Source organism: Pseudochaenichthys georgianus, chromosome 12 (genome assembly GCF_902827115.2).
Source record: "Pseudochaenichthys georgianus chromosome 12, fPseGeo1.2, whole genome shotgun sequence".
NCBI classification, from domain to species: Eukaryota; Metazoa; Chordata; class Actinopteri; order Perciformes; family Channichthyidae; genus Pseudochaenichthys; species Pseudochaenichthys georgianus.
In genome coordinates, this window is record NC_047514.1 from 2468820 (window position 1) to 2482228 (window position 13409).

Consider the following 13409-nt stretch of genomic DNA (forward strand, 5'->3'; position numbering starts at 1 on the left):
ATGGATATGTGTGAGATGTGAAGGACATCACAAAAATATGACAATTGAAATAATAATCTATGTTTTACATTTATTTTAATATAAATAATTGGTCACTTTATATTCCAACAATACTGGTCGTGGATGGAGCCTTAAAGCAATATTTCACTTTGTCATTATAAAGAGATGGAAAATCAGCTGCCCTGAAAATCAGAAGTCACGTGACTCCCATAATAATCTAAAATAGATAATCATGCTCTGCACTCATAAATCCATTACAATTGTTTAAGATGAATTCATACTAATTGACATAAAATGTTTATTACATTTTAGTGATAGCAATAGGGTGACCTATAGCATCCCCAGAGCAACTGATGTTAGGTGCTGAATTATCTCAAACTCCTACAAAGATTAAAGTCTGCTCCACTGCAGTGAAATAAAGCTTTCAAAGCCAAGGCAGTAGATCAGTTTGGAACAATATGCCTATCCAGGTACTCTATACTAGGATACCCTATTAATAATATACATATATGTTTTTTAGTCCACTTCCCATTGCTTTGCTGTACCCATATGTATTGTACAGTACGGATGGTAATACTATACAAATCATAATCAGCCATGTCTGACACTAATCTGAAGACAAAATAAAGAGTAAACTGCAAAAGAAAGGCGCGATCAAAATGCTAACATCAACAAGCTAGCTTTAGCCGCTGTTGTTCCGTACAGTTTGAAGTAAGGTTGGGAAATAATCATGGGGACAAAGAAATAAAGGTTATCAATGCAATGTAAGAACGTATTTAGACAATTATTTTTCTAATTTATCATATGGCAGTCATGTAAGAAAGTGACAAAGAAAAGCAATAATAGCTAAAAGCAGCAACTCAACTGCCACAACAACCTAGCTAGCAAGCTAGTCTTGATAGCACGATTTTAATGGTACAGTGAGAAGTGGGCTATGCATTTCTCAAAATGTTCCAAATGAGTTACTAAAAATACTCTTCACTCCACACCTAGCCTGCTTTTGTTAATATTAGCATACCGTTTGTAGCCACTGCTATCACTACTGAGCACTGATACCCTACGTTAGCTAGTTTGTGGCTATCTAGCTACACAAGCTGATAATCAGACGTGCAAACAGGAGGAAATGTAGCGGTTAGCTCATAGCAACACCTGTTCCAAGGTAACTATTTTTATTTAGTGGCAACACAAGTATTTCTTTTATGTGATAAAAATATGACACCGTTTAGTTGTGAAAAAATGCTAATAAAGTTCAATATACTCCCAATATGCATCTGCAGGGTCATTGTAGATTCAGCTGTCATTACATGTCATTTGAGCTAACAGAAACAGCCTCTCTAACACAGGGTCAAAGAGCTCCACCAGGAGGCTGTAGCCAACTGGGTTAAAAAACTGTGTGGCTACATTTTTAGGAACAACGTTTTGCATTTGTGAACCAGACCAGAAACACTGAATGTCCTTTCATGGCTCTCATACAGGTAGAGCATCGCATGAACAATGTTTGAAACAGGGGAGGAGGGGGACATACATTTGTTCTCCCTGGTCCAGGAGGAAAGGTTTCAGGAGAGGATCATTAGTTAATTTACACAGACACACAGCCTGATGTCAAGCTCTTCATGCCTGCTGTCATCAAGTGATATCATCTTACCTCTGTTACGAAGTGATGTACTGTTGTTGCATAAAAAGTTCAAATTGAAGTTGTAAACATCTCCTTTTTGCCTTTAGAGATCAATTTAAATTATTCAAACCACTTGGGAGCAGAGCACTTTGGAGCGGGCAGGCTGCATGTTTTACTGTAAATGAGGCATATTATGTGTCTGACAGTGATGAAACGATCCCATCCTGTTTTCATTTCCTCAGACTAAGACTGTTTCCTTGAATAGCCACTAGGGGGGACAGGGTTGTGTCATTGCCACAGTGCCAAACCGTATGGGAGGAGAAAGAAGGAAGATAAAGAAAAAAGAAGCAGAATATGGTTAAAGGTTAGTTTTAGAAAGTGTAAAAGAGGTAGAAACATGCAAAGATGACGGAAGGAGAAGGTAAACGAAGGACAGATGTGGCGAGTAGAAAGGACGGACGACAGAAGAGCGCTGAATGGTCGTTTCCTTCTTCATCTAGCATGCACATTTCTTCTCGTTCGGCTGCTCATCGCTGAGCTTCGTGGCTCCGTTCCCATTGGCTGGATCGGCGGGCGGTTTGTCCGACACACTGCTCCATCCTCGTCATGACTAGGTCCAACAGCGTTATGACCGCCTTATCCACCTCCGCCCTGTGGCTGCACTCGTCTCAAAGTACGGGATCCTGTGGGCGACAAAAGCACTTAGGAACAATTTTCCAATGACTTTCATCAGATTTATTATATGTCATTTCTATTAAAAATCATCTTGTAGAGACTTGAAATGTCATGCTGATGAATTGTCCATGAGAATAAAGTGAAAATGAAGTGGAAACCTTTAGTATTAGTCCCAGAGGGGGGGAGGGGGATAGAGGAAGATATTACATGTTTTCTGGAAATAAAAGTGTAATACCAATTTGGAAGAAAAGTGGGCATATACTGAAAGTTTCACATTATTCCCAAAATGTTATTTAAAATCTTACTCTTATCTTCTGCCTTTAGGCCTTTCCCTATTACAATATACTATGTAACCAAAAAAACAGATATCAGAAACAGTTATAGGGATAAGGGAAAGTTATTGTGATGGAAAAGCTATATAAGTTTTGCTAAGTACAAGTGAGAAGAACTGTGCGTATCCTGATATTCGGATCTGCTCAGAAAAGGTGTCATGAACATTGGGAACGTAGTTCGACCAGGGGACTGTCGAACTCAATTTCATTGCGGGCCACATCGCATTATGGCTGCACTCAAGGGCTGGTTGTAACTTTAAGACTATACAGTATCAAAATACATATATAAATATATCCTATATATTAGGGTTGCCAGAAACTGACCATGATCAAAATCGATTATTCGGCAGCCCTGGAGAATAAAATCGAATAGATCATTCTACCGACCGACCGGTATATATATATATATATATTTTGGTTGAAACTAAGCCAGAAAGAAAAATAATATAAAAAAATAAATAAAATAAAATCGATTTTTAAAAATAATATTCGATTATGGAGACTGTAGCGATTCGAATAATCGAATAATCGCTGGCATCCCTACTATATATAAAATAATGTATTATATTACATTATTTTCCTCTGCATTGGTTTATTATCGGATAGGGTAATAGCTTCATAATTAACTACGTCTGAAAGCAGAAGTCTAGGCAAAATAATTGCAAGTCTCTTCAGTGAGAATGTCACAAAATGATTTAAAGAGAAAAGCCCAAATTCTGGAAAAAAATGTCAATCCCAAAAAAAAAAGTGAAATTTGAAAAAAAAGTAAAATTTACAAAAACAATTCTAAGAAAAAAAAAGAATATTTAGAAGAAAAAAAAGTCAAATTCTTCGAAAAAAGTAAAATTTGAGATGCATTGTGGGACATGTAGTTCATGGGCAACGTGCTTCTGTAAATCGGCATGCAACTGTATTATAAACGTATTATTCTTTGCAAGCTCTTGTGGGGCCACATACAATGAAGTCACGGGCCGGATTTGGCCCCCGGGCCTTGAGTTTGACTCCCCTGAGTTAGACCGTTTAATTTGACTGATTTAGCCCCTGAACACTTTCCCACTGCGCCCCAGAGTTTAACACATATGACTTCCTTGAAGATAGTTTTGTTGCCAGGCAACATAAGACAAAGGTCTTGGCTGGTTGGAATTACACAGGAAAAGATGTTTAACTAGCAGGAAGTCATTTGTTGAGATATTGCTCACAGGTCACCTTTATCTTTGTACAAACCCATACACATCCTAATATTAACGCCGGATTAACCATTTCTTCTTGCCTGTATGTTTGCAACAAAGTAATTGTTTGATGAAATGACCAAAAGAAAGAAATGTTGACTCGCCTGTTTAAGTGTGACACTGTTAATCCGCATCACAGTCAAATCAAATATTATAAAGTATAATAAATAATATAAAAATGCAACATATGTTCAGGGAGTTGGAGTGTTGCTGTAATGTATTAGAGCCAAAACCAGAATATTTACACTCTTAGCTAGATGTAACAATACAACAAAAAATCTCATTATTATTTCATTCTTAAATAAGAAATAAATGAAGGGTCAATTCCTTTGTAGTAAGAGATGCATCACATGAGGATTGTGTATATTTTGTAGCGGCTTAACTACTTATTTGTTGATGCAGAAAAGCATAAAATATACATAAAACAAAAAATAATATTATCTCTATATCAAATCTAAGTTCGTTTTTCAAAAATGATTCAATTTAAAAAAGGCAAAAACAGCCAAGTTTGGCAGACGCTGGAGACCTGAGACCTTAAAATAATATATGGATACATTATTCAGCACTTAGCTCAGGAGCTACATCACAGGGTGGCTGATATTAAGTGCAATTGTACCAAATTAACTGAATGAAATGTGAACAGTATTCTTTCTAGAATTAGTTACAAATTCATTTCTTCGGTCGCCCTCTAGTGGTTACTATTAGGAATTACAGCTATCAATTAAAAACCCTAAAAACAAATGGCTGTCAACATTGAAGTCGAATGCCTGTTTCGACACGTTGAAACTAAAATGTCTATTACATGGAATATTAAATAAATTCATGATCTGCTTGTTTGCATGTACAGATGCTTGGTGCGAAGAGATGCATTAGGGAAATATTACTAGTGGCGGCGTGATGAGGATTTGATAAATGTGCTTCAAACAGCATGAAGTACATTGAAGTGTGAATTTCTCGATATCATCCAATAGGCGTTTTGGCCTGAACGGACACTTTGGAAGGGGACTCCTTTAAAACCTCTTTAATTTCATTTTTTATAGAAAAGAATAACTGGTTACCACGTCAATTTGACAATTTAGAGCGAAGTTCTTTCATATGGAGGGATGTTCTATCATTTTGTTTAACATGTGTTTCTCTGCTAAATTAGAAATATTCCAACAAGTGATCTTTGCATGTGATTATCGCCGTTTGATTCACCACAATTATATATTGACCGTATTTTGTATGTTTCTAATGTTTTTATGATACCAAGATTATTGAATATTCTGTATTTGCAATTGCTTCTGGGGCAAACATAATTTTTAGAGAATTTAATGTATTATTTTAGTGCAGTTTATGGTATTTTAGGGGGTTTGCTGCTGTATTGATGTATCTTAATGTTCCTACATACGCTTCTGTCCAGGTGATAAGATTAAGGGATAAGATATGTTGTGTCAGCAAAGATGATGATACAAAAAGGGCTTTTGTTTCACACTTGGCGTCTTTGTTATGTGTTTTATTCAAGTCACTCAAAGCAGACTCAAAGAAAGGAAAGGAACCGAGACGTTTTAGCTCTCAGAAGTAATGTCTACAGAGGGTTTGGATCCAAGATGTGTGTTAATGCAAAGTGTGGAAGAAGAAGAATAAATCGCTGTCTGTTCATTGTTTGGCATGCTCTTATTTTGAAAGGAAATCACTTTTCAAAATAAAATCACGTGTACGGACAGAGACGAACATGGCTGGGTTGCGAAATTCAAATCAGTAGGAAATGAACTGGTTTCAATCCAAACAAAACGACAAGCATCCAATAGGGACTTGAGTTTGAAAATAACTCACCGATTGAGTTATTAAATTGAACCCAGCCCTGTTCCTACTGTCCTGCGTGTTCCCTGCGTGTGTGATAAACACACGAGGCTAATGTTCATACAGTTTGGATTCTCCGTTATGTTTACATGTGTTGGTGTATTTAGATGTGTTGTTGAAACAGGAACACTAATCACATGAAAGAGTTTCCCAGCTGTTTGAATGTGCGTTCAAATGTCTTTGCGTTTAACATTCTCCAGATATGTAAAAAGAAATAGATTTCATTGACTTATTTTTGTAACTTCACTTCACACTCTACTGGTTCTGCCGTTCTCGGGTATTTATTTTTCACATTTCTCTCTTTTGGTGAGAAGTTTCTTATAACAAAATGCAAATAAACTCCTATGCACTGTGACATGTGGTGTCGTGTGTGTCTCTTTAAAATGTGTATCATGTTCTCGAACGGAAACCAACGCAGTTCCATCCGGAAAAAAACGACCACGGGATAAAACAAACCGATTTATTTGCAGCTCTGACATCAGAAACATTAAACGCATCACGGGTCATTCCATTCTCATAATGTCAAACATGCTGACGGTGCAACAAACACACAGGCATTGATACACGCAGTGAGAACTGAAGAAACGTCTACAACCCGCAGGCATCAGAGAGTTCAGAGGATTTTCCAAAAATAAAAGCTCTTCGAGGTACTTCGATTGATTCATTGTTTTGATAAATCGGGCACAAAATCATCACAACTTCTGGTCTCTTTTTGCCTCTGCTTTGTCATCTATAATCCATCTCACACACTTTACAGACAGACGAGTTAATAGCAGGCACAACATGACTCTTCAAACAGTGTAGACTTTCAAAGTGAACTCCAAAACCATTAAAGACGTATGGAAGAGATGCTGCGAGAAACGCGTGATTCAAGGCAGTGAAAAATGAATGTAGTGTAAATGGAACATAAATACAGAAAATATACATAAAATGAGCAACGTAAGAAGAAAGGCTCGGATAAAAGCTGACAATTTGGTTCAGAAGATTGGTCCCGATAAAAGGCATCGGCTCAAAAAAGTTAGGAAAAACAATCGAGAGGTTTTGACACATTAGAACTCTTGACTTCGATAGATTTAAAAGCTACCGTTAACCTGGCTTTGATGCCTTTTCAATTCGTGCCTTTGTATCGTTTGATTGGAGGCATTTAGTTCATCTAAATGTTATATTCCTAAATAGATTAAAGTTAATGAATCAAAGAGGCTGCTTTATTCCTGAAATATTTATTTTTCTATCAGAAATTCATTATTTTTAACATTTCTTAAAGTTACAAACCAGATTAGTTGCTTAAATTAAAATCAACACTTGGCAACCTTAAGGTCCCATGTTATGCTTTTCCGGTTATCACCCGTCCCCTTGTGAGTTATGAAGCTTTTTCTGCATGTAAACCGGTCTGCAGAGTCACAAACCCTCAAAGTGCACCCTGTAGCGAGTACAACTCTAACACAGAAGACCTGTCTGCTGCCCCAGAACGCCTCGTTGGACATTTCTCTTTTCCCATTGTTTTCTTCCTGGGTATGGTGACGTGCCCATACCCAAATGGACCAATCCGCGGAGCTGTTACGTAGCTCACACACTCATTATTTTCTCAGCTGCAGCTCCGCCGATTTCTCCTCCTGAGACGGCGGGACGCGGCGTGGCTGTGAGTCGGTGTGTGAGCACACACAAACTCCCAGCCAGGGCTGCGGGACAGCGAAACCCAGCCCGAAACCAGACCGAACACAACGTTCGGTCTGGTTTCGGGCTGGGTTTCGCTGTCTCACAGACGGCCACTGGGCTCATAGGGAGGGGGGGGCATGAGCTCCAACAAGCCGTGTAGGACAGAGAGTGAATACACATACTATACAGAGATGCTGTTTGAGAAACCAATGTGAGTTTGGAACATTGAACAATGTAAATATATTCTAGTAGACCTCAACAATGAATTATGACCAGTAGAAATGGCCGTGACATGGGACCTTTAAAGTGAGTTTGGACCGACTTTCTCCCCTTGTGTTAATTGCATGAATATGGCTGCAATTCACAAATATTCCCCCTATAATCCCTAAACAGGTAGCCTACTCCTTTCCTCCACAGTTACCACTTGCAACGAGGAAGTTCTGCAGTAGGTACACCGATAATAATTGATATGTCTGGGTTTAGCTCAGGAAAACAGGTGACGATAAGTGTGTCCTGCACTTCGATTCAGCAATCAGGAACATCTCTACTTATTGGATTTCTATAAACATCCTCACGCATATATTTCTCGTAAATTAATCATTTCTACCTCTGCAGGCGAGAATAAATGTTGTACTGCGCATTTCCACCTATTCGCCCCTTAGCATTCACTTGTGTAATTGTGCCTCGTCAAATAGTCAACCGCATTCGGTCTGTCCACACCTTTAAAATATATGTATAATACTTTTCAACGTTGCACTATTCAATATGTTTCATGTAACAATTGACCGTTTGATAGAAACACGACCCCAGTGAGAATTATGCAGCATGAGCTTTTAGCCTCTTGTTTTAACGGCGCAGTTGGTGGAGACCAAAACAGAGCTAAAAAGGACAGCGACACCGGAACTGTATTCCTCAGAAGAACTCAACGCTGCAATGACATTAAATGCAACTTTAAAAACTGGTTTACAGTGATATAAGGTCAGTGTTCAAACAATTCACTATTCATTTCAATTGCTGCAGCCTTAACTATCTTTAAGATCGAGAAAATACAATTCTCCTGTGATACCACCTGCTTAATGACTGTTGAACTAACTTCATAAAGATGTACTTGTATTGAGGACTTCACATAGCTGCTTTTGCAAGTGTTAAGAAACATGTTAACTGTACACTATGATTACATGACTAAATATTAAAGGTGGAATCTACATATTTTACCACAAATAAATTAAGCAGCTGATCAGCAAAAACAAGAATAACCCTTCTCTATAGATGTATTTTCCAGGGAAATCAATTATGCCGTGTGCAACTTAGAGTGAATACAATGCAAGCCAGCAAATTCATATTTTGATAAACTAAAATGCAACACTATTAGGTTTTGATATGGCACTGAGATCAGCTGTTATCGGGTAACTTTGTGAGGTTTTAAACTGAAAAGCGATTAATACACCAAATAAAAAACATGTTCTACTTGTGAAGGCAGTTTTTTCTCTAAGTGCACAGCAGAATGTTGTTTGGTAAAAAACACTTGTTTGTGGCATTTCTTTTAATTTGGCACACTGGTAGATTAAATATAGCTGACAATTAAGTGAAGCCAAAGGGCTTTGACGCTTTACCTTTTAATTCGATTTGTTATGTATCCATTAGGCACGATACTAAAGACAATACTGATACAAAATTTGTTGAAACTAAACGTTTATACTGTTTAAAATGACCATGGAAGTGTTTTGCCATTAATAAGTAACATTTACATTTTACTATACTGCTAACCCGATTGGCAGCCCCTGGTTTCAATTGACTTTAAAACCAACCTTTTTATAATAATAATAATAGATTTAATTGTTAACGCTTTTACAGGTGCTCAAAGACGCTTTACAGATATTGTGAAGGGAAAAGAAAAGGAAGGAACAACAAATAAATATATAGTTAAAGTCAAATAATACAAAAACAATCACACATTAAAAGATCCGACATGCTGTAATACTTTTCTTAGTTGGGACTGCTATATAAAACTTGGCTCATTGAAGAATAGGATTTAACCGCAAAAATAGTATTTCCCATGTTTCTGGTGCACCTCAACTTGGGTCAAGATTTTGCATGAAGTACTGTAAGGCAGATCGAGGTGTAACATGATGAGGAAAACCATTGAGTTGGACTTTTAAATTTAAAGGGCTTGAATGCAGCGTTTTTAGTTGAGTTTCTATATGAATGTGAGTTCTTACGTTTGTCTTCAAAGCAACTGCTCTATGGTCAGGTATGCAATGAAAAAAAGAAACTATTTAGTGTTAACCATGCACAATACACAACAGAAAGTTGGTCCACAGTAACTTCAAGTGTACATCTGAAGAGTTTAAAAGTGTATTTTCTTCATATAAGAGAAACGCATTTTGTTAAGTAATTTGTGGGGTCATAGAAAACAGAGATTCAGAGCAATATAGGAATGAAAAAAAAAAATATATGAATGGAATAAAAAAAAAAAATGGATATGTGTGAGATGTGAAGGACATCACAAAAATATGACAATTGAAATAATAATCTATGTTTTACATTTATTTTAATATAAATAATTGGTCACTTTATATTCCAACAATACTGGTCGTGGATGGAGCCTTAAAGCAATATTTCACTTTGTCATTATAAAGAGATGGAAAATCAGCTGCCCTGAAAATCAGAAGTCACGTGACTCCCATAATAATCTAAAATAGATAATCATGCTCTGCACTCATAAATCCATTACAATTGTTTAAGATTAATTCATACTAATTGACATAAAATGTTTATTACATTTTAGTGATAGCAATAGGGTGACCTATAGCATCCCCAGAGCAACTGATGTTAGGTGCTGAATTATCTCAAACTCCTACAAAGATTAAAGTCTGCTCCACTGCAGTGAAATAAAGCTTTCAAAGCCAAGGCAGTAGATCAGTTTGGAACAATATGCCTATCCAGGTACTCTATACTAGGATACCCTATTAATAATATACATATGTTTTTTAGTCCACTTCCTATTGCTTTGCTGTACCCATATGTATTGTACAGTACGGATGGTATACTATACAAATCATAATCAGCCATGTCTGACACTAATCTGAAGACAAAATAAAGAGTAAACTGCAAAAGAAAGGCGCGATCAAAATGCTAACATCAACAAGCTAGCTTTAGCCGCTGTTGTTCCGTACAGTTTGAAGTAAGGTTGGGAAATAATCATGGGGACAAAGAAATAAAGGTTATCAATGCAATGTAAACGTATTTAGACAATTATTTTTCTAATTTATCATATGGCAGTCATGTAAGAAAGTGACAAAGAAAAGCAATAATAGCTAAAAGCAGCAACTCAACTGCCACAACAACCTAGCTAGCAAGCTAGTCTTGATAGCACGATTTTAATGGTACAGTGAGAAGTGGGCTATGCATTTCTCAAAATGTTTCCAAATGAGTTACTAAAAATACTCTTCACTCCACACCTAGCCTGCTTTTGTTAATATTAGCATACCGTTTGTAGCCACTGCTATCACTACTGAGCACTGATACCCTACGTTAGCTAGTTTGTGGCTATCTAGCTACACAAGCTGATAATCAGACGTGCAAACAGGAGGAAATGTAGCGGTTAGCTCATAGCAACACCTGTTCCAAGGTAACTATTTTTATTTAGTGGCAACACAAGTATTTCTTTTATGTGATAAAAATATGACACCGTTTAGTTGTGAAAAATGCTAATAAAGTTCAATATACTCCCAATATGCATCTGCAGGGTCATTGTAGATTCAGCTGTCATTACATGTCATTTGAGCTAACAGAAACAGCCTCTCTAACACAGGGTCAAAGAGCTCCACCAGGAGGCTGTAGCCAACTGGGTTAAAAACTGTGTGGCTACATTTTTAGGAACAACGTTTTGCATTTGTGAACCAGACCAGAAACACTGAAATGTCCTTTCATGGCTCTCATACAGGTAGAGCATCGCATGAACAATGTTTGAAACAGGGGAGGAGGGGGACATACATTTGTTCTCCCTGGTCCAGGAGGAAAGGTTTCAGGAGAGGATCATTAGTTAATTTACACAGACACACAGCCTGATGTCAAGCTCTTCATGCCTGCTGTCATCAAGTGATATCCTAAAGAGGTAACATCTTACCTCTGTTACGAAGTGATGTACTGTTGTTGCATAAAAAGTTCAAATTGAAGTTGTAAACATCTCCTTTTTGCCTTTAGAGATCAATTTAAATTATTCAAACCACTTGGGAGCAGAGCACTTTGGAGCGGGCAGGCTGCATGTTTTACTGTAAATGAGGCACATTATGTGTCTGACAGTGATGAAACGATCCCATCCTGTTTTCATTTCCTCAGACTAAGACTGTGTTTCCTTGAATAGCCACTAGGGGGGACAGGGTTGTGTCATTGCCACAGTGCCAAACCTTATGGGAGGAGAAAGAAGGAAGATAAAGAAGGAAGATAAAGAAAAAAGAAGCAGAATATGGTTAAAGGTTAGTTTTAGAAAGTGTAAAAGAGGTAGAAACATGCAAAGATGACGGAAGGAGAAGGTAAACGAAGGACAGATGTGGCGAGTAGAAAGGACGGACGACAGAAGAGCGCTGAATGGTCGTTTCCTTCTTCATCTAGCATGCACATTTCTTCTCGTTGGGCTGCTCATCGCTGAGCTTCGTGGCTCCGTTCCCATTGGCTGGATCGGCGGGCGGTTTGTCGACACACTGCTCCATCCTCTTCATGACTAGGTCCAACAGCGTTATGACCGCCTTATCCACCTCCGCCCCTGTGGCTGCACTCGTCTCAAAGTACGGGATCCTGTGGGCGACAAAAAGCACTTAGGAACAATTTTCCAATGACTTTCATCAGATTTATTATATGTCATTTCTATTAAAAATCATCTTGTAGAGACTTGAAATGTCATGCTGATGAATTGTCCATGAGAATAAAGTGAAAATGAAGTGGAAACCTTTAGTATTAGTCCCAGAGGGGGGGAGGGGGATAGAGGAAGATATTACATGTTTTCTGGAAATAAAAGTGTAATACCAATTTGGAAGAAAAGTGGGCATATACTGAAAGTTTCACATTATTCCCAAAATGTTATTTAAAATCTTACTCTTATCTTCTGCCTTTAGGCCTTTCCCTATTACAATATACTATGTACCACAAAAAACAGATATCAGAAACAGTTATAGGGATAAAGGAAAGTTATTGTGATGGAAAAGCTATATAAGTTTTGCTAAGTACAAGTGAGAAGAAATGTGCGTATCCTGATATTCGGATCTGCTCAGAAAATGTGTCATGAACATTGGGAAAGTAGTTCGACCAGGGGACTGTCGAACTCAATTTCATTGCGGGCCACATCAGCATTATGGCTGCACTCAAAGGGCCGGTTGTAACTTTAAGACTATACAGTATCAAAATACATATATAAATATATCCTATATATTAGGGTTGCCAGAAACTGACCATGATCAAAATCGATTATTCGGCAGCCCTGGCGAATAATAATCGATTATTCGACCGACCGACCGGTATATATATATATATTTTGGTTGAAACTAAGCCAGAAAAATAATAATAAAAAAATAAATAAAATAAAATCGATTTTTAAAAATAATATTCGATTATGGAGACTGTAGCGAATAATCGAATAATCGCTGGCATCCCTACTATATATAAAATAATGTATTATATTACATTATTTTCCTCTGCATTGGTTTATTATCGGATAGGGTAATAGCTTCATAATTAACTACGTCTGAAAGCAGAAGTCTAGGCAAAATAATTGCAAGTCTCTTCAGTGAGAATGTCACAAAATGATTTAAAGAGAAAAGCCAAATTCTGGAAAAAAAATGTCAATCCCAAAAAAAAAAGTGAAATTTGAAAAAAAAGTAAAATTTACAAAAACAATTCTAAGAAAAAAAGAATATTTAGAAGAAAAAAAAGTCAAATTCTTCGAAAAAAGTAAAATTTGAGATGCATTGTGGGACATGTAGTTCATGGGCAACGTGCTTCTGTAAATCGGCATGTAACTGTATTATAAACGTATTATTCTTTGCAAGCTCTTGTGGGGCCACA

At 37.2% G+C, this 13409-nt stretch overlaps 1 protein-coding gene across 3 annotated transcripts in view; it reads right to left on the minus strand.

Annotated features, from left to right (window-relative positions):
* Nucleotides 1-9881: 9881 nt before the first annotated feature.
* The window catches only part of rab27b (RAB27B, member RAS oncogene family), a 77074-nt gene continuing 73546 nt past the window's right edge, over nucleotides 9882-13409 (minus strand). For all 3 annotated transcript variants that reach the window (XM_071204936.1, XM_034096319.2, XM_034096318.2), the window contains one exon: nucleotides 9882-12146. In XM_071204936.1, coding sequence (XP_071061037.1) covers nucleotides 11960-12146 — 187 coding nt within the window. In that variant the 3' untranslated portion in view covers nucleotides 9882-11959. The remainder of the gene's footprint in view (nucleotides 12147-13409) is intronic.